Source organism: Struthio camelus, chromosome 2 (assembly GCF_040807025.1).
Source record: "Struthio camelus isolate bStrCam1 chromosome 2, bStrCam1.hap1, whole genome shotgun sequence".
Lineage (NCBI taxonomy): Eukaryota > Metazoa > Chordata > Aves > Struthioniformes > Struthionidae > Struthio > Struthio camelus.
This window is the reverse complement of record NC_090943.1, coordinates 75325316-75352271: the sequence shown is the minus strand read 5'-3', so window position 1 is coordinate 75352271 and position 26956 is coordinate 75325316. Positions and strand designations below refer to the sequence as shown.

At 36.2% G+C, this 26956-nt stretch overlaps 1 protein-coding gene across 1 annotated transcript in view; it reads left to right on the top strand.

The window, feature by feature from the left end:
* The window catches only part of LOC104149032 (dynein axonemal heavy chain 5), a 179022-nt gene that overhangs the window by 40718 nt on the left and 111348 nt on the right, over positions 1-26956 (top strand). Inside the window, exons 31-44 of the mRNA XM_068936316.1 lie at positions 382-518; positions 1656-1818; positions 5104-5215; positions 5538-5666; positions 7036-7235; positions 7340-7493; positions 10358-10624; positions 10829-10957; positions 11361-11576; positions 13166-13312; positions 14933-15105; positions 17915-18093; positions 25598-25785; positions 26688-26882. Coding sequence (XP_068792417.1) covers positions 382-518; positions 1656-1818; positions 5104-5215; positions 5538-5666; positions 7036-7235; positions 7340-7493; positions 10358-10624; positions 10829-10957; positions 11361-11576; positions 13166-13312; positions 14933-15105; positions 17915-18093; positions 25598-25785; positions 26688-26882 — 2389 coding nt within the window. The remainder of the gene's footprint in view (positions 1-381; positions 519-1655; positions 1819-5103; positions 5216-5537; positions 5667-7035; positions 7236-7339; positions 7494-10357; positions 10625-10828; positions 10958-11360; positions 11577-13165; positions 13313-14932; positions 15106-17914; positions 18094-25597; positions 25786-26687; positions 26883-26956) is intronic.

Sequence of the window (26956 nt, the reverse complement as noted above, 5' to 3'; positions counted from 1 at the left end):
TATTAAGAATATAAAGGAAAATTATCATTATAATGTATTTTTACAGAAGAAAAGAAATAGGAAATAACACAGACAAAGCATTTATAGATCTTTTTAACTGTTTGGAATATTATGTATTGGTAACCCTGATGAATTGTATTATTATAAGATATATTGGGCTTTCCTTTAGGGAATACTCAATGTGTAATTTTGGGATGTGAAATTAAACTTTGGATTTCTCTTCTAGTATCTTTTGTGAAAATTTCTAGGAAAAAATGTTAAAAATGTTTAAAATGTTAAAATACTTTTTAGTAAGTCAGGTCTGTGTTTTAAGCTTCTATTGTACTTTTTGTGAAACCCATATGGTTGATGCTTGCATTGAATTTGTTTTGATTTTTACAGGGGTCCCAGTGGGGAGGATATTCCTCCCCATGAAGCAAGTGACAGATTACAGGTCTTCCAAGCCAAATTCAATGACCTCTGGAGGAAGTATATCTCTTTTTCTGGTGGAGAGGAGTTATTTGGTCTTCCTATCACAGGTAGTTTCTCAGGGAACATGGACACCTGACCCTAGGCTACTAAATTTTTATGGTGGGCCCTACTAAATGTATTCAGTGCTGGATTAATTGTACGAAAACTCCTTGCAGTCCATTATAATTGCCTTTCATCTGAAAAGCATTCGTTGCTGAAAAGCAGCTACCAAAACCAGTGGCTCTTAATCTGTCCTTACCTAAACATCCATTGGAAAAAAAAAAAAAAAAAAAGTTCCCTACATCCTAGCTGCTTCCCAGAGTCCAGCTGCTTAACTCTCTTGTTTTTTTGGTTCGGAGCTAAACATGTTTCCTCACTGTATCACTCTGTGTCCCGGCATGAGGAACGTTTTGATGAAATACCCAAACTGGTCATGCACAGATGTAGAATGAATTCACTTGGGTTGTACAACTGACCTATAATATCCTCATGCCTCCCTCGACAGATCCACTTCAAATTTTGTAAATCGTGGTGTGATTTAAAGTTTAGTTAATTTAATTAGTTAGTTGCTTTAGTTTTCTGCTTTCGTTAAAGCAGAAAGTTAATAGACACTTTAATTCATAAATGCTGACTTCAGCACTTTTCATGTCTGAAGACATTTGCAATAACCATTTACTAGGAAGTGCCAAGGAATAAGAGAAATCAAATAAAATATTTCAGTTAGAGAAGTGTGTTTTAAATGCTTTTAATGCATAACATAGTCTACAGGTTTAATTTGAATGCCAAAAAAAAAAAAAAAACCAAAAAACCACCACTCTTCTCCCTCTAAAGTAAATAGTACAAACTTAGTTGGGGAATATTTTAGTTTTCCCAGAAAACTACAGTACGCTCCTTTGCCATTTCAGCTACTTTTTCAACATTACTTCACTTATAGAGGTAAGTGCAGCAGTTCTGTAATAAGAATACATCTACCATTTATAGAAAAACTTACATGAACCCAGCAATTTAAGTAGTTATCGTGCATCAAAATCTGACATCCTTGCGTACTGTAATTAGAAAAGTATGTCTTATTATGCACTAAAAGAACGCAAATCTGACATCATGAATTTATTAAATATCAATTTTAGAAATACCTGTATTATGTCCATGAATATAGTTACAACTAATTGATACTCACAGATTTCTTCTTTTAAAATTTGCAACAGAGTATCCTGAGCTGCACAAAATTAAACGTGAGCTTTCATTGCTTCAGAAACTTTACAGTCTTTATAATTCAGTCATTGCTGATATCAACAGATATAATGAAATGCTTTGGAATGATTTAAATATTGAAAAAATTAACAATGAACTTCTAGATTTTCAAAACAAGTAAGTTATTTATTATTTGTTGAAGTGCATGCAATTTTTATTTCTCATATTTTTGTGTTCATTAACTTCTGAAACCTGAGGGGCAAAAATGTATTAATTTATTTCAAACTCAGGCTTCCTTTAGTGCTCAGCACAACTGCGAAAGTTTCAGACTGGTGCGTTAAGTAGCTAACACATGGTCTTAAGTCTGCAAATCCCTCCAGGCTTATTGAGTTATAGTGGCATAATTTAATTGTTGTAGCTTAATTAATTAATATCCTTAAACTGAATGTGAATGAACCTGTGGCAAGGTAACAATAATTATTAAATTACCATCATAGCTCAACTTCATAGCTCACCTTCTCGATAACTTGATTTACACCTAATGAATTAGTCTGCAATGTTAGGCAGAATTTTGACATGACTATCTGCTTCTGCACATTTGTATGGATGGAAATTGTTATTTCAACAAGGGTAGGTAGCCACACTAAATTCTGAGATGTTATTTAAGAGAGTAGATATGATGTTTTTCACGTTGCATACAGACATGTAAGGTAAAACCATACTTTACTGAAATCAAAGGAGGCTTTCTGTTATTTTGGTAGGGACACAGCTTCAGTTGTTGAACAGCCATGGCCAAGTGTACGAGACTTCCATGACCCATCTTGTTACTTCTCTGGTCTTTCAGAGGGAGAGGCTAATGAACCAACAGGATTTAGCTCTGTTTCCTCTATGTCCAGCTTTCTTTGATCTCTGAATTCTGGTGCTAAAGAATGGACAGAGTTGCTAGAAGAAGTGACATTTGTTACATGGAAGAGTGGAGATTCTATATGCTTCCATTTTTTTAGAGCAATTATCTGTGCCAGTCTATGTTTTGCTCTTCATGGGAATTGTAAAATATGTATCAGAAACAAATTACATGCAAAAGTCCCAAAACAAATGTGTAATATTAAATTTTTGTCTTATCCTCTAGTGGAAAAAATGTCATGAACAGTCTGTTTTCTTTATTCTTTTATTATATTTGTACAAGCCTTTTCTTTACCTTGTTACACAGTCACTCAGATTGCTTTCTCAGTGAGTTCTATCGAGGCAAGTTCATACCCAATATAAAGAGTGTTCTCTTCCGCAGATCCTCTCTTCTGGAACAGCTAGTGTGTGTCTCTGCTTTACCAATAGCTTTTGATTTTGGATTCACCAATGTAACCTGAGAGAGACCTCAATTACATTTTATTATCATTCAAGAGTATGAAATCAAATCTGTGTTCTTCATCTCAACCCAAATCTTTGAAAAGCATAGGAAAGCTTTCCCATGCTCAGGCTTTTTAGGCTTATAGTATTTTGAGCATGTCAATCTTTTGGCAAGGGCCGTTTTTGTACATAGTGAAGGGGTCAGGTGGAAATTTTCTTCCTTTTTTGGAAAAGCTGAGTTAGTTGGCTTTTAGTTATTACTTTGAAAAGAAGCTCATGGAATTTTATTTAGAATAATATTAAAGATGAATGTATCTAAAAGATATATAGATTCTGTATTTGGACAACATCTGTAAGTCTTTCTTTCAACAGGAAATGGTATTTTGCATCATCATTTTTGTAGAGTTAATAATTTTTGTCAGGTTGCTAGGACTGTCCTTATGCTTCCATCTCCTGGAACTCTCAAAGGAAGCCACTGTGTGACAACAGTTTTTTGAGTGGTGTTTGTCTTTTTACTTCATGTGCGACCTTTATTTTTCCCTCTCAAGTGTTGAGCTATGTTTGGACCTGGGTGACCATCAACAGACAGTAAATATTTTTTGTAATAAAGGCCTAACCCAGTACTATCCTTTCTTTGGCAAGCTTGCTAGTAAAATTGCATCAAGCTACTTTTGTTAATTTTAGAGAAATTTAAACATGTGGGGGGGGGGAGGTTTACCCACAAAAATAACTAAGATGCTATCATGTGTTAGGAAAGTTGCGGGAATACTGGAAATCCAGTTAGTGTTTTAGCATAATTTTAAAGAGATGCACAGTTCTTTATTGTATTGCTCTTTTTTGCTATCCCTTCTTAAATAGTAATGTAATATGAAAGTTAGAAATACAAAAAAGAGGAATCACAAAGAGTAGGGTAAGATGCAAATAAAGTCATATAAAGAGAGATAAAAAGGAGAAATATTTATTTAGGGAAAAGATGTGGTAAGGAACATTATAGAATTTTATAGTAACCACTTGAAGGAAGTTTTCCCTTTATGTTTTAGTGTAATAAAATGTAAAGAGAATGTCCAGTAAATTTAAGGAGTAAATTTAAATCTGATTAATGGAATAATTGTTTAACATAGTACATAACTCATAGAACTTGTTAGAAGTTATTACTGAGACAAAAAAAATTATTAAAAATAGTAAATTTCATTACCAATTTAAAAAATCCAATTTCCAACATTCAGCATAAGACAAAATTTGTAAGAATGTTAGCTTTGAGCCTTAGCATAGAAATAGCCAGAAACAGCCTGTTAAAGCCTCATGCATGTGTTTGTCTACATCATGTACCAGCAAGAAGTGAAGAATTCACGTGTGTTCCAGTGTTGTGTGACAGATCTGCCTTATTTTGAACTGTGAAAAATGGACAGTTCCTATGAAGGAATTCTGCAGGATAGGTTGGTTTTATGCCATTTCTCCTTCCTGCTCTTGAGCTGTACGAGAATTGCTGTCACTCTTTGGTCCATTCCTTTGACAGATGAAAATTGGCATAACTTACTAGGAGCAAGTGGAACTGTTACAATTCACAGTAGCTAAAATTCTTTGTTTTATTTTTTGTTCATCTTGAAATTGTACATAAAGAAAGATTTTTCTTTAAAAATCTTTGAAGAAATTAGGTATAAAATAGGACTTTTCTAACTGAAACTGAAGTATTTTTCTGCTGGCAAACAGTTCAGTTTTATTTTAGGATGTACCTCATTTTGCTTGAAAAAATGCATGTTATCTAGTTTATTTTCCCCCTTACAAAATTGGTTATATTTTCAACTTTGTAATAAAACAGTGATACTGCAAAGACTTAAGTTCAGACATGGGTTTGCATGTAAAGTTAAGCTCCTTGAATTCAAACTGAAATAGAAACCAAACCATTCTAGTGTGATTTTTACTGTCTTCAGCAGTGTTTCATGCCTGGTGTCTAATCAAAGAAACAACCAGCTAGATTTTATGTTGCTAGCTAGAAACTGGCTTTTCGTTCATGGTCTACTGGTCAACTACTTGAAAAATGAGAATATATTGCACTATTACATGGTGAACTGTGAGTATTTAGAATCTAATATTTCTTCTTTTGTTTGCTTTTTAAAGAATCCGTAAGTTACCTAAAGCACTGAAGGAATGGCAAGCTTTTCAAGACCTAAAAAAGAAAATTGACGACTTCACAGAGATCTGTCCTTTGCTTGAAATGATGGCAAACAAAGTATATTCAGCATGATAATTTACAGATAAGATTTGCTTGAGAAACTGTATTTAAGATTATGTTGTAGATGCTTCCCACAATTCTTTGTTGTAGATCAAAGAAGTTTTATTTATGGCAAAAAGTCAGTTAGGATTTGTTATAGAAAAGTAAAACAGAAGACTTAATAATGTGATTAGAAGAATTATTAATGCTTTAAATGGAACGGAGATCAAGACTGTTCTGATTTTGTTTAACAGTTGCAGTAGAAAACTATGTGATCATTTCAATCCTAAAAATAATATAGGTTTTAAAAATCTTCCCTAATTCCTATGGATTTTTCCAGGCAATGGAGTCACGACACTGGGAAAGAATTGCACAAGTAACTGGCCATCGCTTTGATGTTCTCTCTGAAAATTTCTCTTTGAAGAACGTAATGGATGCCTCATTATTAAAACATAAAGAAGATATTGAGGTATGTATGCTTTTCTGTTTTTTTTTAATGATTGGCTTGTGGTCTGGGATTCTGCATTTTTAGAATGCTGTGTTTCTGGTCAGCTTTGTAATGTAAACAAATTTGACTGTAGTTGGAGAATCTCTTTGAAGAGTCGAGTTTGGTAGCCGATGCTAGCAATGACGGTTCATTTATTTTCTTTTGTCCTGGTGTAGGTTTAAATAAATAGCAGGAATTCTGCTGTTTTAAGAGTGCTTCCGTCATGCTTCTTTTTTAAAGTCTGCCTATTTACATTTTTTTTCTTCCTTTTAAATGCCTCACCAGAGGGGGAAAAATAGTTGACTTAAGTCTGATCTTGTTAGCTGCTCAAAATCCTTAGTTTCTTTGGAACACAATAGAAATGGAGGATATAGGATTAAAGGAGAACAGGGTTCTTTTGTTTTTCAAAATTGACTCTTTTTACAAGAGCAGAGAGAGAAATGAGAAGGCTTGCACAAAGGGTACAAAGCTATTGCTGTCTCCATTTTGAGGACGATTATTATCTAGTAAGTGTATTAGCTTTATGCTGTTGATACCTTTTGCAAGAAAAAAATCTATCTAAAAATAAAGAGGAAAAAACCCAGCAGTTTCTAACTTCAGTAGTGTTGTGAATCTGTTAGCTAGGTCTGTGATCCCTCAATAGCAGTGATCTGATTTATCTTGTTCCAACAAAGGAATACTTCTAAGACAAAAACATTAAATCAAATCTCTGCTGTATACAATTTCCAGACAAGCATTTCAGGCTTGTGAAAGGTTCAGCATGATTGTCTTGCATTCACGGTAAGACTTTAAACCTGTGATGGCATCGTTACGCTCTTGAACCTGAATTTAGGGTAATCCAGTCTGAGCATCTGCTCCATTTCTCTCAGACGTAATAGCCAATTTTATGACAGTCCTGTCTTTGCTGTCTTCAAGAAGCAGCAGAAGGCCATATTGCCCACGTACACTCTATTCTTGGACAGTTTCCTCATTTTGATTGGTAATATATATTTCTCCTAATCCCTTCAGTGTGCCAGAGAATTTAGAGGTGTATTTGCCTTCAAATTCTAATACATACAGAGAGGCAAATTTTGCCTCCAGTTTCACTGAGTTAGTGAACTTTGAAAAGTATGAAAAGACTAAGTGTCAGTGAAGATGGAGTATAGCCCTTAAAATATTCCAGTTAAAAACAGTGCTGTAACATAATCTAGTGTTCTAATATAATAATTTTGAGATGTTTCAAAGTATATTTTCATTAGCTGCAAATCACACTGAAGTCTAGATCTGGCTGATGAATTTTAATTGGCTTTATGAGTGTGTGCATGTATATTAGCCTGAAAGGAATATCACTTACTAGTTTAATTTTAAATAGGATGTCTGCATCGGTGCCCTTAAAGAAAAGGATATTGAAGCAAAATTGAAGCATGTCATTAGTGAATGGAATACTCAGGCTTTTACTTTTGGCCAATTCAAAACTCGAGGAGAACTCCTTCTAAAGGGGTCAGATATACTGGAGAAAATAGCTTTGATGGAAGACAGCCTCATGATATTGGGCTCACTCATGAGTAACAGGTACAGAAATTAAAAAATACAAATATTGTCTAAATCTAATCAAAACCAATAGTAAACAACCTTCATGTTAGAGTTTTTTTCCCCTTTAACTCATGTTTGTGCAGGTATAATGCACCATTTAAGTCCACTATACAACTGTGGGTCCAGAAGTTGACCAGTACTGCAGAAATAATTGAAAACTGGATTTCTGTACAAAACCTCTGGATTTACCTTGAAGCTATTTTTGTTGGTGGAGACATTGCAAAACAGCTGCCTCAGGTGTGTTGATTTATGATAACAATATGTTAATAGCAATATGTTTTGTCAAGACATTAGCCGCATCACAGAATTTACTTGCAGGTGCATCTAATGATATTAAAGTTGTGGGCAGTTCACAGTGAGTTTTGCCAGACTAAGGTCTATCTGGTCAAACCACTTTAGAACTTAGTCAAACTTACAGAAACAGCACTGTATATAATTCAGGATGAAATGTCTTTGTTAGCTTGCCATATTATTGAGTCATATGATAGCATGGAGATCAGTATTACCTAATAGGACAGGATGGATTTATCACTTCTCCCATATTTGTAAGCCCCTCTCTCTCTCTCCTTAGGGGCATGTGTTTATAGGCTGTAAGTTAGGTAATAATGCAATGACAAATTTCCTTTATGAATCCTATCCTTGATAGGATTCAGCATAAAGTCTCACAAAGGGATTCTGTGAGACTTGGGTAGCCACAGGTATGGTAACGTGTGTGAACTAATATAACATCTTCAAAAGTCAGTTATGCCCCTTCCATGATGGCAGTTACTAGAAATCTAAGAAATGATCTGACTTTCTGCAGGATAGAAATAGCAGAACAGTCATCTTCTGTTACCTGTTTCCTAATGCCAGGCTTTCATATGGATTTAATACCGCAGAATTTAGTACGCTGCATACTGCATTTCGTTCACTGCATAGTACACTGCATCAACCAGTTCTATAATTTATCAAAACCAAGACTATTCTCAAATTATTAAATACAGATGTTTTTCAGGCCACATGTTTTCCAATTAAAGGTTTACAGTTTCCAAAAATAACATTAATTTTTGTAATCTAAGTAAAGCCTGCTTAACTCTTATTTAAGATAATACATTTTTTTAGTTCATGAGATATATTTATATTGTTAATGTTTATCAGAGAATCAATAAGCAGCTTTTGCAGGTGAACAGATAGATACCAGAGCACAGCTGAAGCATTTGGTAAATGCTGTAGCAGTTATTTTGTCAGGATGATACCTGAAGCCATAGTCTGGAAAAAAGCAATTGTGGTGACTACCTTTAAAGAGGGAAGAGAAGGAAGAGCTTTGTGGTGGGATAATCATAGATCAGTCAGTTTATTTGCAGTTCCTGGATGAATACTGAGTAATCAAGGAGTTTGTGAGCATGTAGAAGTTAACAAGGAAATGAGTAACAGTCAACATGGATTTGCCGGGAACAAAACATGTCAGATGAATCTAATCTATTTTTAGAGTGGGCAACAAGCTTTGCAGATAGAGGAGAAACAGTTGTCATATATTTTGATAGGCTTTTGACACTGTTTTCATAATCTTATCAGGAAATGAGTTTTAGATGAAACTACCTGAGCAGTCACCGATCTTGCTGAAAAATTTAGTGCTTTACTGTTGTTTATTAAAATGTTTACTAAATTATCAAAAAGAAATAATGTATTTATTCATGTGGACACAAAGGTCCATACTGGGTTCTATACTGTTCAGAATTTTTGTGAATGATCTAGATGATGAAAATAGAGATGATGCCTATTGAATGTGAAGCTGGGAAGGACAGTGAGTAAGCTGAAGGGAAAGATCAGGTTTCAAAATGATCTTGCAAGGTTAAAGAAATGACTTTAAAAATAGGATTTAATACAATATAGACAAATGAAAAATATTACACAGATGCAGAAATCATAAATTGTACAAGTACATGATAGGAAAAACTGGCTAAGGAGCAGTTCTTTAGAAGAGGAGCCAGGAGTTATAAGGGATGTGAAAGAGCCAGTTGTGCTATTATGTAAAATGCAGACACAAAAGTGGAACGTATTAAGAGAAGTAACCAATAACTAGAATATGGTACCCAATTTTGGCTAAAGAAACACATAGATGAATTTGAGAAAGTATGGAAGAGGATGACAAGAATAAGGAGTTACCTGTGGAGCATGACATACAGGAAAAGATTCATCAAACTGGGCTTGTTTGGCTTGAAGGAGAGGAAAGCTGAGGGGAAGGCCTGTTAAGTTTTCATATGTATAAAGGCTGATCTCAACAGGAAGAGAGCAATATGTTCTCTGTATCCCTGAATATGATGAGAAGTAATTGACATACACACAAGAAAGATTTATATTAGATATTAGAACAGAGTTTACAAGTAGCAAGGATTGCCTGGAGAGGCTTCTGAATTTCCAGTTTTGAAGGTCTTTAAACACAAAATGGACAGATATTTGTTGAGAGTGACATGAATATGGTCCTGTCTTGTGACAGGGAAATAGACTTGGATAATCTTTTGAGATCTTTTCTAGTCCTCTGATTCTTTAGGACCCAATTAACATTTCTTCTGTTGTAGGAGAAGAAAGCTTTGAAAGTCAGTATATCCAACCTAGAAAATATTTATTCTTCATTTCTTTCAGTATTTGAGAATTTGTCTCCCTTCACTTACAATACTTTATAAGTGGCAGTTTCAGAGTATTTATACTGTTTTTGTTTGTCAAGTATCATCACTAACAAGGTATTCCTCATAACTTGTGTGGAATAGCCATTACATGACATTCAGTGTGTCACTATGAGGAAAACTATTATTTGTGTGAAGGCTGATGTTTGAGTTTTCTAATGTGTAGTGTGTTGGAGTCCTTTTATACAGACAATTTTGGTGCCCAACATTAAGCAAAAGACATTTCCAGAGCTGCCCCATTGGACTCTGTCTTTTGCAATTTGAACTTTGGCCATTGGAATCATGTCTGTAAGTATTCACACATTATGCCTACAGAAGGAAATCTCCAAAAAAGACTTGAGAGACAAAAGGGATGTTAAACTGGTACCTTGTCTTATGGAATTTTTTAATTTCTATAATTTGATGAACATGAGCTAATGCATTTTTCATGTACTTCAGGAAGCCAGAAGATTTCAGAACATTGATAAATCGTGGCAGAAAATTATGCAGAAAGCCCATGAAACATCAAATATCGTGCAGTGCTGTGTTGGAGATGAGACGCTAGCACAGCTATTACCACATTTGCTGGAGCAACTGGAAATCTGTCAGAAATCACTAACTGGATATTTGGAAAAAAAACGGTTAATATTTCCAAGATTTTTTTTTGTATCTGACCCGGCTCTTCTGGAAATTCTTGGTCAAGCATCGGATTCCCACACTATTCAGGTACAAGTAATAAAGCAATAATGTTCTCATGGTTAATATTGCTAAAGTGAGGACTGTAGAAGGTTTCCTGTTATCTAGTGAGTGAACTTCTTTCACTTGTAGAAAGATCTATAGAATCTTCTAATGCAGAATTTAAAGGCAGACTAAGAATGACATATCAGATCAGCTTATGGAGCTTATTTTATTTTTCTGATTTTATTGTAGGCACATTTATTAAGTTTGTTTGACAATGTTAACCGAGTGAGATTTCATGAAAAGAACTACGACCAGATTTTATTGTTTGAATCTCAAGAAGGAGAACAGGTCAATATTATTGAACCGGTTTTAGCTCAGGTAAAGGAAGTGTATTACACTTTTTCATGACCTGATTTAAAGCAGATTTATGTTGTAGAGACTGACAGTGTTGCCTCGTGTTATTGAGTAGCTGAGTGAAAGCCTTCAGATGTGAACAGCGAGAGCAAACTGCGGAAAGGGTGGAACGCTTGTGTAATTAGGTAACGATTACTTCAGCTGTTTTTTCAGCAGTACTGATGTGAAATGCCAAATCCATCATGTACCTCTAGAAGGCCAGCTGAGCACAAGAAGAAGAAGAAGAATCTTTTAAAGATCAGAAAATAATGAAGAGGGAAATGGGAGCACCAAGACTAAGGACTGGAAAAAGAAGTCACATAGGGCTTTTGTCCTTGTGAATTATGCATGAACTAATTCTTTAAAAGTGTTTTCTTGTTTATTTCAGGGAAATGTGGAACTCTGGTTAGGTCAGCTGCTGAATGGAATTAGGAAAACAATCCACATCATCATTAGACAGGCATTTATAGCCATTAGCAACTCAGGATTTAAGCTGTATGATTTTCAGGCAATGTTTCCTGCACAAGTAGGACTCCTGGGAATTCAAATGATCTGGACCAGAGATGCAGAAAATGCACTGAACAGTACCAAAACAGACAAAAAGGTAGTACTTAATGAATTTTTGGGGATTAAGTAAAAGCATTGTTTAGGACAGTAGATAATGTGAAAAGTTAATAGTGAAGTGTAGGAAAAAGCACAACATACTAATGAAGTAATCAGAATGACAAGTAAACTAACAGGAAAACAGAATGATAAAAAGTCTTAAGGGATCACACCTCCCTCCCCACCTCCCAACATGAGCTTTTAAATAGTTCTTTATCCCATGATTTTTCCATATGTTCTGTCAGCACAGCCAGCACAGCCAACACAGCCACAGTCTGGGGAATATAGGTAGTCTCATCCTATTACCTTTCCAGCATGAGATTTGGAAAAAATTAGGAGCCCTCTGTATTTGGGGAAATAAATGTGCTTCATGGGCATTGGTCTACAGTAACAGGGAGTATTAGATTCTTCAGTTGGTGAGCTCTTTCTTCAGGGGAGGGAAAGAATAGTCGGCATTCAGGGAGATGCTAATTCAATCTCAAACACTTGCTAACACCAAGGTTTTTTTAATAACATTCAGTCTATGAGGGAGGAAGGAGAGGGTATGAACTAGAGAGTTTCAAATTATCATTAATTAACAATATACAGTAAGACTGGGCTAAGAACCAGTAACACCATCCTACCATAAAAGTAAATGTAGGGGAAAGGTAACATGCTATACTTTGATACTTAATTGAAAGAAAAACTCTAGTCTGAGGAGACCATTTAGTGCTATATTTTTTACATAGTACAAGATTTACATGGGCATAAACCTCTGTCTATTCCATTCAGGTTCATATTGTAATTAGACTCAAAAATGCTTTTGCATGACCTAACAGCATTTGTTCACTTGGGTCGAAGTGTGTGTGTGTGTGTGTTTTGGGGGGTGTTATTTCTGCATTCGTGCTGGAGTGGTTTTTAAGTTGTTTCTCAGCATAGAACACGAGCTTTAAGATTGCATATACTCATGGAAAACTAGTATGATCATTGCCTCACATATTTGGAATAGGAATTTATATGAGCTGTCTTTTCTGAGACCTCAGCCCTCTATACTTTGTTGTGTACCAGGAAAGTCACTGACAGAGGCTGATGCTGTTTACCTAAGTTGATATTATTTTCCATGGAATTTTGTAATAGAACAAAGGAAATGATTATTTCAGGCAGTGATATTTAAAATTACAGTAGACTTGTTTCCTCCTTTGGTTAGGGGATGAGCTAGATCCTTAGGTTCATTTTCCCCCTAAAGAGATGATACTGGTTGAGCTGATGTGTGCTATTCAAAAGCAAACGTTGCTGGTTCTGAAAATATACAGGGATGCCATCAGCTAATGATATAATGTACAGTATAAGGGACAGCAGTCTTACAATAAAATCTTCTCATGTGACCTATTCACCTAGCTGTAACTTTATTGTACTTTGTAGAGCTAAGAATGCATGTAGCAGAGGCAGTCTGCAGATCTCAGTTGAGGCCTCCAGACCTAATAAATACAAAGCAGCAAACTGTTGGTGTCCTGGGCCCATATATTTGCAAAAGTTTTTTATTTTTTATTCTAAACACTGGAAGAACAAAAGTATTTGTATTAACATGACTGTTCTTGCTATGTGGAAAAGGTAATGCACACAACAAGTCAGAAGTTTTTGGGACTTTTAAATGATTTGATTGACATGACAACACACAATCTGACAAGAATGGAACGCACAAAATATGAAACTTTAATTACTATTCATGTACACCAGAAGGATATCTTTGATGATTTGGTAAGTTTCTGAAAATCTTTAAGAAACTTCCTATATGGAAGTTTCTGTATGTATAAAATAATTTATAAACAAATCTTACAATGTATTGTCTTTGAGTAGCTCTGACATTAGTACTATTATGTAGTGTATCTATTATATTTAGTTTGATTTTATATAGATGTCATGCAGAAATAAGGGTGAAATGTATACTGTTGATACTCCACATGCACAAGTTCCCTATGAGCAAAAGGTTTAACATTTCAAATTAAAATATTCTCTCTAATTGAAAATTTAATCCATTGTGTAATTGAGATGTAAAAGGAAAACAAGTTCCTTTAGTGTCAGTCTTATGATTTCTAGCATGACCTCTGTGTTGATTTTTAAGGTAGTAGTTGTTGAAAGATTTAAGTGGTGAGGCTCCATACATTTGAAAGTGTAACAACAGTAACCAAATAGATATTTTTAAATTGTCTTTTTACAATTGAGTTTCATCAGGCTTCTTTTAGATAAGTATTTTGAATGTATGAAACTATAATTAGAAGCATGGAAGTAAAATAACTTTTAAAAAACTTTGCATCATGCAATAGTCAACGATTCAATCCAGTATTGTTTAATTTATGTATATATGTTAGAAAGATAAATATTAAATGCATGTATAAAGAAAGATAGAAAATAGTAAAGAAAAATACTGAAAGTTAAGTTAAGTTAACTTCAAAGTTAAGCATGGGGCTATATCCTCAGACCATAACTTTTAATTCATTTTCATAATTATTTCCTGAATTGGACATTTCAACATCAATTGATTTAGTGCCATATTACTGTAAAATTAAATCACAGAAGCAAATTGGTTAAATTTTAAGGGAAATAAAAACATCTGATAAGAAAAATCAGGGACAAGCCCAAAACTGGGGAAAGTATCCTTGATTGGTACATCTATTATTACTCCCTTTTCTCAAAGCATTCTTTCACCAGCTAAACCTGTCTTTTTGTGATTGAGAACAAGTACAGAGAAGTGGGTGAGAATACAGCAAAGACCTGAATAGACCTGAATATGGCGAGGATATTTTTGGCAGAGATCAGGCAAGCAGAGAACATATGGCACAAATGTACCTCTCCTTCAGCTTAAATAGACCATGTCTGCAATACCAAAAAGTAAGATTGCATACTGGTGGATTTGAGGTCACGTCATCACATGTATCAAAAATCATGAATCAAGATGTATTAATCTGCCACAAATATGAACATCTGTGTGGCAATTCCAACTGAAAAATACATGCAAAATAAACAAAAATGTAGACATACATACAATAAATTTGAGCTTTGTCCACTATTTAATATTTCTATGAATAATGGCCATGATACTATGCCATGTAACCAATATTAATAGTCATTTTTTTAGTGGAGCTTACCATCATTGTTGTTCAACATCTCTGTAGTACCCAATTAACAATCTCTGTGCACAGTTTGGATCAGAGCAAAAGAGAATGCTGGGTGTATTGACTCCTGTCTGATTCTGTCCTCATTCCTCTAGCTCTTGCTATTTGAATTATGCATATCAGACGTTTCCTCTATATGGAGAACAGAAGATGGATTGCAATACTTTTTCTTTTCTGTATTAATGATTTTTCTCTTCCATTATAGGTTCGTATGAACATTAAATCTCCATCTGATTTTGAATGGCAAAAACAGTCTCGATTTTACTTTCTTGAAGACCTGGACAAATGCATTATCCAAATTACTGATGTAGAGTTCACCTACTGCAATGAATACTTAGGGTGTACAGACAGACTTGTTATAACTCCTTTAACTGACCGGTAATCATAAAAGGATTGCAGTATATATCACTGGGGCTAAGACTTAATTCCATTAAGTTTCATGAGAGTCAGAATTCTTACTTTGGTATGTACTATAGTATTGCAGTATCGATGCTGAACAGCAGAAGCTAGTGCTTATGTATTCAGTTAGGGAAAACAGGCACCTGTAAGGGGGGCCCTGACTTGTCTTCGAATATTTGCTTGGAACAAATGTGCTGTGGCAGACATTGAAAAACTTGTGCTCAAGGTAAGTACAGTTGAATGCTATACACTTCAGCAGCCTAAACAGAGTGGATATACAGAACAGTATGCTGCTGCATTCAGTAAACTGGTGGTTGCATCTGAATTTGGAATTATTGCAAATGAAATCATTTGAAGTTACCTTAGAGGAAAAAGCAGTAAGTCAGGACATAGCATCAAATAACTAGCATAAATATAGTTTAAAGCAAGGCTTATGGAGAATTACAGGACTGCAAACAGAAACACAAGCTCTGTGAGCAAAATATAAGGAGAACTTTCTACTGCTGGAGAGTTCTAGAGCACACTACAAACTGTATTAGATGGATATTTTCCTGAAGTACTTGATAATGCTTTACCTAAGCAAAAGATAAACGAATTCATCATGCTAGAGCTTGTTGTTTTCAATGTGGATGGAAGTAGTGTCAAAATACTGTGCAGCCTCAGACATGTGCTGTGTGAAGAATATTCACAGGCTATTGAATTAATGTTGGAATTGTCTTTGCAGTCTCTGTACTACTAGATTTTATTTACTAGTGAAATTTCAGACTTTTGCAACTTACTGACCCAATATTTTTGCCCCGTGAGCCAAATCTCTTTGCTTGGTTACCTACATAGAAGTGTGACTTTTAATATATAACATACACCTGCCAAATTCTATATTATGTACCCATAATTCCTGCTATATAGAGACCTGTTTGCAGCTGTAAGCGTGCAAATGATTAGTGGGCCTGCACCGCTACCATGCAGGCAATATTATTGCCCACTAGGAGAGGCAATATCAAGAAAACAGTGTCGTTCAAAATTTGTTCTGATAACTAAAATCTGTTCTAATTGGTTAGGGATTGTTCAAGGTGCTATGTCACAGGAGAGTGAAAGCTAGCACAAGGTGAGATCATTGAAGAAAATGAGTCTTCTGAATGAGTTTAAGCTGTAATAATAAAACAAAACTATTTTTTCTTCAGAAAAAACAGAGGTATTTGTCTTTGGACAAACCTCTACAGGAGCCAAACAAGAAGTGCATGATTGGTGGCTATCCACTGCTGTATACAGAAAGAGCATTTGTGGAACTCCATGAAGCAAGGATGTTTTCCAGCCTTAGCACAGGGAACTTATATCCATAAGTAATGTTGCATAATAACAGAATTTATTACACATAGTGGACTTTTTCCATTTTAACATTTACCGAAAAATGGACTTGTATCACCTTCTGACAATTTTCAGGAAATAATATCTGTGCTTTTCATTAATCGACTTGAAGTCAAGTGCTGTTTGGCTAATGATTTTGTGTTCAGAAAGATTCCTGAAGCACATGATAAATACGTACTGGCTATACTACAATACAGTAACACAATAGGACTGATACTGCTTGCTCCTAAACATCGTGTGAGACGCAAAATTGTGTTTTCTTGAACATTAAATTTCTGCAGTATACTAAACCTGATGCAGACCATGTCACGGCAGTTAAAAAAATTAAAACAAATGTTATTTTCCTTAGGACTTGCATCATATGTGTTTTTCCTTACCTCAGTTTCAGTAACAGAATTGTTAGGAACATTTTTTTTTCATAGTTAACTGAGTGCCTGTTAACTGGTTACTGAATATTAAAATGATAAAACGCTATTACTGCTATTATGTTAAAATGAGTACATTTTAATGAGTACATTTTAAAATGAGTACATTTTTTCCATTTTATGGGAAATGATATTAGCTGGTATCATCTATTCCTTTTTCAGTGCTGATTACCTTCTTCCCCTCCCCCCCACTCCTCACCCAGATATACCATAAAGCCATCAAGTATCACAATGTTAAGAGACTCGGGCATGGCCTTACTGAGATTTTGGAGGGTTGCAGGTTTGAACAGCTGTCTTCCTACAACCTTCATTTGTCTCCACTCTCTCTGGGGAGGCTGAGACCAACCCTGGAGATGTTAACCTAGGATGGAGGCTGAAGCAAAAGATGGCTCTTCTTTCTCCATTGCCAATTACAACCATTTTCCTCTCATCCATTTTCCTCCTGGAACTCAAACACCTCACACGTCTGGCAGTATTACTCTGGTGTGGCATGCTGGTAGGGAAAGGGCAAAGATAAGAGCTGCTTCTAGCCTCCATGCCTTCCTATTGCCAGATTGATCACAGAGGCCATCTTGTGTACTCTGGGGAGAGAGTTGGTGATGGGTAAAAAAAAAAGGGAGAAATAAAGCAGATCTAGGTGGTGCAGAATGAGTGTGAGTCATGGCAGTGAGGCATATGAGGAGGATGAGAATACCACGATACTCTGGTATTGTGATTTTGGTATTATTTGGCATTCAGAATTACTCTGGACTCTTCCTGGATTGTTACAGTCATCGCTGTGCTACAAGCATGCTTGTCTGCTGACGGAGTAAAGCTGGTATCCGTTAACCCAGCTTCACAACATGCAAAGGCAGTGACTGAGGGCTTACCGCAAGGAAGCACACTCATTTCTGCTCCTCTCCCCAGCTTTTTATGATAGAGCTCCTGTGGTTACATGCATGGACTTCAACTGATTAACAGTGGAAGGAGAGTAACAGAGCTGTCTGTTCTGTCTCTAGGTGTTATATCACTCTGGCACAGGCCCTGGGCATGAGTATGGGTGGTGCACCAGCAGGACCTGCGGGAACAGGGAAAACAGAGACAACTAAAGACATGGGCAAATGCCTGGGAAAGTATGTTGTTGTTTTCAATTGTTCAGACCAAATGGACTATAGAGGATTGGGCCGTATCTATAAAGGTAAGAAATAATTTGGTTTATTCATTTTAGAATCACAAGTTTTTGTCTCCTCTCTAGTGAGTTAGCACATGATTTACCAATGTGTGTTTTCTTCTCTGTTTTCTCCTTGAAGCAGAGTCAGTTCTGGTGGTTGGAAGGAACTCGGCCCAAAGCAGAATGATTTTTGTGTTCTGCTTAATCTCTACTTTTCAATTTTTTTCCTTTTTGCCTTTACCTTTCTTTTCTGTGACCTCTTCCCTTCCGCATTCCAGTTCTGTTTTATCCCCTCCTTCCAACCCCTACCTTCCTCTCTCTTTTCCTCTGCCTGCCACATTGTCTTTTAACATTCATCTTGTCTTTAAATACTTCATTCTATCTACCATCTTGTGCCTTTTCTTCTGCATTTCCTCTTATTTCCAGCTGCTCACCAGCTTTTCCTGTTATTTGATTGTTCCTCTTTTCTTTTCTTCCTGCATACTTTCTAGTCTTTTTTATGTCCTCAGAGGGTGTTTCCTATTTCTATGTCAAGCAAGACAAACAAATCCAGAGGGAAATATACTAAATGATGTACTGTCTTATTTCAAACTCTAAAACTTTTTTGAAACATGGAAAATGAGATATTGGTCAAACTCTGATAAATTTTCATGACAAGTAGAGCTCTGAGGTCAGTTCTGCAAGCAGATGTGATGGTTAGATATCTGTGGACTTCATTATGTCTCTTTCTGCTTTTACAGTGAATGTGTTGGTTATTTGCACTGGTAGACAATAGTACACCACAATTTTCTGAAGGTTAAAATATAGCAATTCCTGAAGGTTAAAATAAAACATGGAGATCATTCCTATTTTTAATTAAGCAGCCAGGAAAGCTGGCCAAGATTTTAGTAGAAATAACTTTTATAGCTACTTTTGTCTTTGACTTCTAATTTAAAAGCTCAACTGAAAGATTAAGAGTATCCAGTTAAGCTTTCAAACAGAGATAAAAGCCTGAAAGTTATGTCAGGTGTGGATTAGAAGGATTTTATATTTTAATTGTGAAAAGATTTTCTGTCTTTTCTCTCTTACCTCCTCTGTGATCTTACAGGGTCTATGTGTGGCTGAGTTAGGTCAAGAAGACCAATTGTGTATATTTGGGAAGAATTAAATTAAAAGCAGTGCTTATATTGACTTCACTGGACTACCTTTCTTCCTCCTAATCCTTTTGTTCTTTTGTAGACACTTTTGAGGCCTCATTGACTTGTTGATTATCTTTAATGGCCATATCAAAAAGAGAAAACAGAAAGGAGTAGAACAGAGAAGGAGGAAAAAAAAGGAAAGAAAGATGGAAACAGCTTATAATGTTTTTTCAGTCATGGCTCTGAAGTTCGTGGGTGTTTGTGAATTCTGCAGAAGGCCCTGCTTCTCACTCATTGAACATCCAAAAGATTAGCACCATTTATAGGAACATGAACACAGATACGGACAACCATTTCCATGCTTGCATTGTTTGCCTCAGCCAGCTACCGTCATCCCCCGTTTCTCTGAACTATGAGCCATGACAGAAATTTGAGCTTTGAAAAAGCACTCATATCTCTTAGTTTATTTATTTATTTATTTATAAATAAATAGAGGATTTCACAGTTAGAGTTGCAGTAAGGGGCCAGTTTGGAGCAGGCAGGACAGCTGAAGAAGACAGTAAAGTAGACACTGCTACAGAAAGAGAGGATAAAATGCTCCCTGCCAAAGCAACCCTATCATTCCACTACCAGGAATTTGAGGAAGTGCAGCTCTTATTGGGAAGCAGCAGATGGCAGAGGTAGTGGCAATCTTTAGCCCTTTTGAGAGTTCATTCCTCAGTCCTAAACTGGTCCCAGATGAAGAGCCCACTCTTCTAGCTAGAAGTTCTGCTGTGACACAAGAACAGAGACTGTGATCACAATCTTCATTTAAAGTGTTAGGTGGTCTTTCAGCTAATCTTTTAGCTTTAGCTTTGATCTTTTTAGCTGAATGCAGGCATTCACCACCTTGGAGAAGGCTGAATGTGGCTTGATATTCCTTTGATCAGTGAGAGCAGAAGACAAGTTTCACAGTATCCCATTAAATCACACTGCAATGTGGGTTAAAGTTTCCTAGAAGCTGATCACTTTTGTGCTGAATATATTTCATTATTCTAACCCTTATCTGAGGTAAATACTGTGTATATCACCAAGGCCAGATCATCACTTGTTAAGAGAAAACATAGTCAAGCTATGGAAAGCTCCTCTTATGTCTGAGTTTATATAATATCAAATAAACTGAGTAACAGTTCTGAGCTAGAAACTGAACTAGATGTGTGTGTGTGTGTGTGTGTGTGTGTGAACATCTTCAGTCAAGGTCACAAGTTTCTCAAAGTGCCTCTTGTACCAGATCTTTGGGACAACTTTTAGTTGGGTGTCTTTTATCATGCATGAGGACTTAAAAGCATAGTTACGTACAGCTTTGGGTTTTCCAAGATTATCTTACGGATAATAAACACAGAAGTGGGCAGGGACCAGTTTGCTGTATGGCTAAGCACTAGCATGCTTGTAACCCCAAGCGCAGTCATCCAGTGGGTGTCCACTGTGCATGGAGTCATCAATCAGGAGGAGAAACGCCAACCTCCATTTCTGCTTAGAGTGGATTTATCTTTGATCTAACTGAGCTTTTGTCTTTTTCCTCTATACTTCTTCTGTTAGAGTGTTTGTATCTTTTTATGTTAGCACCTTTTTTCCTGACTCCTTGATGATTTCAGTTCTTTGTGTTAAACTGTTACTGATTCACATCAACTCAGCAATCTCACCTGTGTATCCTTTCTTCATTTCTGCTTTCTTATCTTGAGCAGTTTAGTAGCTTACATCCTCTCTCATTTCAGATTAAGGTGACAGTAATAGCTGCAGCTTGTCCTTGTCTTCTTTTAGTAAAACTGGGCATGATTTCTGTGTCTAAGAGCATTGGGTCAGTTTTAGGCTGAGCTTCCCTTGTCTGCTGTTTCTCTATAAGTTGATCATTTTTGGTGTAGTATTGTAATCATATGTAACAAAAAATAGGTAATGCTATGTGAGGTATCCTTGTTATCTAGTTGGCTCACTTAATGGTATGCTGATGTTTGATATGAATTAGAAAAGACGCTAACAGAATTTGACAAATTGAATGGTTGAATGATGACTGTGATGCCTATGACTGCTTGCTGAGAATTTGCTACTGGGATGTTGGCTTGCTTCTCTATGAATTTGTCTGGGAAGGAAATAACAGATCCAGCTGAACAAATCCTGAATAGGATGATTTTTTTCGGCATTCATCAGACTCTTTTGTGTTTGGAAGGAGAAGCAAGATGCTGTTCCTAAATAAGTCAGCTATTGGTGCTTTCATTTGTGAAGGGTACCACTTGCTCTGGACTTATCTTCACTACTTGGGAAGAGCCTGGTTTGGAATTATAGATTTTATGTTGAAACCTCTTTAAGAAATCTAGTATCTCTTGAAGAGTGGATGTATTAAATTCTGGGAAGGAAATGAGCTGGGTTTTAGTCTAATAGGGAGGAATTAAATGTGTTTAGAGAAAGATTCTTGAATGGAAAAGGATAGTTCTTCACAGCTGTAGGAGTGCTTTCATGCAGAGTGATAGGAAAGTTCTCATGAAACATATTACATTTTACATTTCTTAGGGTACACATTGAGAAATTCTTCAGAGTTCAGCATATCTGTGTTGGCTTTTCTTCTCCATCACCAATGTTTCCACTTCCAAACTTTTCACTTTATCTTGTGCTGTGGGTCAGGTTACCTGATATTAGCAAACTGAGCGGTGAGGAGAAAAAAAGGGGTGTAGAGATGATTTTGTCATGCCCGCACCCATGTTTCAAGATGTTTCTCTTTAAGGATGGTAATTCGGTCTTCAGAGTAGTACCCTTGAAAATATAAGTTAAAGTTCTTGTTGATTGAGAACTGAGGTTCTCTGTCTGTCTGTCTGTCTCGTTCCTCTTTAGCTCCAGCCATTCACAAGGAGATGGTCTAGGTAAGACATCCAAGGCTTGGATTTTCACCTGTGATAGCTTTGATTTTGAAATTTGAACTGAAAAGTAGGTTCAAATGTAACTGACCATCTAGGTTGGACAGAGAGAACCCGTGAAAGTATCCAAATTTTCTATCACTGATTATATTAAGTTCAGTGTTAAAATTGCCCAGGAATGGCAAGTCAGGGATGTTTCCTCACTTTCACTGAAGTGAAAGTTGCTGAATACCCTTTAGGAAACTTTTTATCTGTTGTTGTCTGTAAACGAATATGAAAACCATATTTGCTCTGTTTTCTCTAGTTAGAACTAGATAACTCTAGTCACTTGAGACACCCTTTTGTGATTTGATATTTAATGCAATATTTAATATAAGATTTGATATTTCTCTTAATTCAGAAGGTGAATAAAAGAGTTCTGAGAGCTGTAAATTCTTTCAGGAACACTGACTACCTAACTTGCTGTTTCTGGGCTGTACTTTGGCTCGCCAAAGTTCTATTTTAGAGAAATTTGCTTTGTATTATGGTGTTGGTGTTTTTGCACCCATGTGTAAAATCTAAAAAGGGTCACTGAGATGGAAAGGGACAAGGCACTGCATTGCAGATACGCATTTTTTAGGGCTTTCTTGGTGGGGCTATGCACAGGATAACTGTGTTATTCATATGCTCATTGTGTGAAGACCAGGTTGTAAGCTATTTGTTCTGATTTTGTTGGGGTTTTCACATTACTTAGACAGAGGGAAAGATCTCTCTACTCTTGTTCTTTACTGCTATTATCCTGTTTCTGAATTTGATTAACATACTACTACAGTATGACAATCAGTGCACAACAAAATTAAATTATCTCTAAGCTCCTGTGCAGCTGACAGTTTGCTTGATGTGCCTCTGTGTATGCGTGTGTGTTTTTTAAACACCACTGGAAAGTAATTATTTTGGAAGAACTGAATACACTCAGAGCTGTAGGATATTGGCCTTCCTTTATAGCCAGGTTTCCCAATTCTACCCAGCAGGTGGCATTACAAAACAAGTGATTTTTGTTTTTCTTTTCCCAAGGAAAAATTGTTCGGCTAGAACTGAATCTCACTATGCTATAGCAAGCATAATTTTTAAAATGTTTAGTTTACAGTTTATAAGTTACAATATTATATATAACAATGTTTGTTAAAGAATCTCAGGTTTTAGGGCTTTTCCATGTTGTGTTCTAAAGAGTAGATATTACCATTTAATAAAATTGCACAAATACTTTATTTTTAGAATGAATCCTAATAGTCATGTAGCACATGCGGCAAAGAGGGCCAAATGTATTTGAAATATCTCTGCAAGATTTTTCCATTGAGGAGCAGCAACAGTGGAGCAAGACAAGCAGGGAGCTGAGGGTGGCCACACCACAAGCAGGGGCAGCAGCCTCCCTCACCCGAGTACCCCAGTACCCCCAGCGCCCAAGCAGAGCAGGTTGGAGACAGCTAGTTCCATGGGTTCCAGTGATCATCAGACAAGGTGAAGCAACACGCCAGGTCTGGGGGTCTGCTTAGGAAGTCTAGTCTGGAACAGCAGTAGGTAGGGCTTGGAGGTAAGACTACATGTAGGTCTGGGATCTTCCAGGATGTGCAGTCAGCAAGTCAAGATAACGTGAGATAGGAGGGGCACAGGCCTACTTACAACATAGCTCAAGCAGGGACTGAAGGCCCTGGGCTGAACTGAAATGGAGCTCCTGGAACCACGGGCTGGAGGTGAGTGGAGGCCCCAGAGGAGGCTGGTCAGGGCCACAAAGGCCTATTTGTACCCTCAGAGCCCTGACATTCTTCATACAAAAGGGAAAACATCAGTAAAAGGGCTTACTGCCACACCACTGGAGTCAGAGGACATTTTTTGGTTGTTTTTAAAGACAGTAGGGTTGAATCTCGTACGCTTTAAATTTTGTGCCTCTGTAGTAGTAGAAGTATTTTAATATTGCTTTATTATGATATTGTGGTATTTATAAATGTTCTATTTGCTTTTAAGTTTCAGAATGAAGTACATGTGACTTTTTATTGTCCTGATTCAGAGAATGATTTTTTTATGACAGATGTTAGTTTTAAGCAGTTTAGGAAAAGATTATTGCACATATGGAATTGCACTGAATTTTATGGGAGAACCATGGTCTTGCCCTGAATGGATCAAGTCTTAAGGAGCCAATTCTACCACTAGTGTTAGTGTGGCGTAACTTCACTAATTTTGTTGAAGAGTTATTGCAAAGTTACACAGGTAACAGACCAATCAATATAACATTGTTAAAAGAAGTGCTTCATGAGCATGAAAAAGGTAAAAATTGAAAGTAAGAATTATTTCCATTTTTCTTCTTTTTTTGCTATCCGCGAAAATTGACAGGTATTGATTTGACTATGATAGTTGATCGTGCACAATGTGAGACAGGGTAGAGGAGAAACATAAGGAGGAGAAAGATGAGAGTTCCTAGAGGAACATTGCAAAGAGCAAGAGAAGATCAGACAGAAGGAAGGGAAGAGGGATAGTAGAGCAGAACACAAGAAAGCGAAGAAAGAGAAAGGAAAGCAGGAAAATAGAAAAAATGAGAGCAAGAAGGAGTGAGAAAAAAATATCTATTAATAGTACAGTTACTGATTTTGAGTACTTATCCATAAGCTTAAATACTTTAAGGAATTAACATTACCTATGAGCCAGGCTTTTATTTATTTTACCAGTTCTACATGCATTGCATGTAAGGCTGAGAAGCTTTTGGGGCGATCTGGACATTAGGTAGCTCAGCTTTGCAAAACATAAATACCTTTTCTTGGACATGTGCTTTATTTCTGTTTTGCTCATCTGGGCCATATGTAGACTCTTAATGTTCCTTCTGCCCCTGCAGACTCTCCTATTGTAGTCCTGCTAATATGATACTGAAGGAGGAGGATGTGACAATCCCAAAAAACATTCATTTCATGACATTTATTGATACTAATATCTATATAGAGCTCTATGGCCTACTCCAAAGTTAGCTGTAAATATGACATCAGATTCCTTTCCCTTGAACAGCAGAATGCTATTTGCCAATGATTTTTGACCTGTGAGTTAATTATTATAAAATGCTACTATGGTGCCTATTGCAAATATAGTGATTTCTGAATTTGATCCCATGCTTTTAATTTAGTTAGGTGTCTCTCAAGGTCATCTTTGATGATTTGACACACTGCATAGATGAGTCTTCATGCTATGTGTGTGTTTACGCTTCTAGATGCTGTATATAATATTGATGAAGGCCCTCTATTGTTGTTGATGGTTGGTGTAGAAATGTAGGCTTCTCTGCAAAGATGTTTGTATATCTTTTTTAACAGGGTTTTTTCTTCTGAATATCACTAGTGCAGAGCAGCCCAATTTGTTCTGAGTTTTTAGTCCTTATTATGCTGTATTTATACCATTTCTTTTCCCATGTTACATTATGTTGTATATAATGTGCTGTATTTTACATACAAATTCTTCTTGTTTGGCCTGATATACTGTATTAACAAAATGTTTTTGTTTTTCCTTTCTTAGGTTTAGCCCAGTCAGGTGCCTGGGGTTGCTTTGATGAGTTTAACCGCATTGAACTTCCAGTTTTATCAGTAGCTGCTCAGCAGATATATATTGTACTTCAGTGTAAGAAAAATAAGAAACTTCAGTTCATTTTCACTGATGGTGATGTTGTAGCCATGGACAGAGAATTTGGCATATTTCTGACTATGGTATGTATTTTATGTGTGTGAGTCATAGTGGAAAATCTTTCCCGTGTCATTACCCATGAAAATACTCCTACTGAAATCATTGATGCTGTCCATTAGAGAACAGTGAACAGAATTTGACCAATAATTTGGTCAAATAATAATGATGATATTTTCTCTTGCCCTTATTTTTAGCAGGAACATAGGAATGATATATGCAGTCATCATTAACTACAAAATTTAAGGATTTTTTTAGCTGAATACTTCCAAAGTTGAGGCTAAAACCAACCATCTCATATTTTTAGTCAAAGACTGCCAAAATGAACACTGTTGACACTGTGAGGTCTACAGTAATTTGTTCAGTCAGTATTTCCCAACCTGTGAAGAACATTTGACCACAATCCTTCTATATGACAGAGTGAGGAAGGCTATCCTTACTCTGGTTCTCTGACCTCCTGAAGATTTGTGTTTAGTGTCTGTGCACCAAAGTCTGGCTTAGACTTTCTCAGTGAAAGGTCAGATGGGTTAGTTTAAATTATATCAGTAATGGCTTCCACTGCCTGACTGATTTTGCACTGAAATGGACTGGGAATGCTCAACAGCAGACAAAAATATTTTTCTGTACTGGAACAGTATCAAGACCCTGAGGTACTAACCTTTTAAAACAGCTCCAGTGAGATGTATAAGGGCTGTATGGCTATGTCTCTGTGTCTCGGGCATCTCCAAATATCATGTGTGGTATCACATTATTTCATGATCTGCAATATTTAGACAACTGAGTAATGTTGTATAACTGTCACATATTATAGTTATCCTCTGTAATCTGACATGTACTCCTATATTTACAAAATAATTATCAGAAAAAATAAGCCTTCCTATCCTACTGTCATTAAATAATACTTTATTTTATATTTTACATGTTTCAGAATCCAGGCTATGCAGGACGACAGGAACTTCCAGAAAATCTGAAGATTCAGTTTCGCACTGTTGCTATGATGGTGCCTGACCGTGGTATTATTATGCGAGTCAAGCTAGCAAGTGCTGGTTTCCGAGACAACCAAATCCTTAGTCGAAAATTCTATACACTCTACAAGCTCTGTGAAGAGCAGTTATCTAAACAGGTAAAATAAATATTTGTCCAAGAGTAAGCTGCTGCTGGAAGGGAATATAGAGAATATACTTCTATAGGATTTAT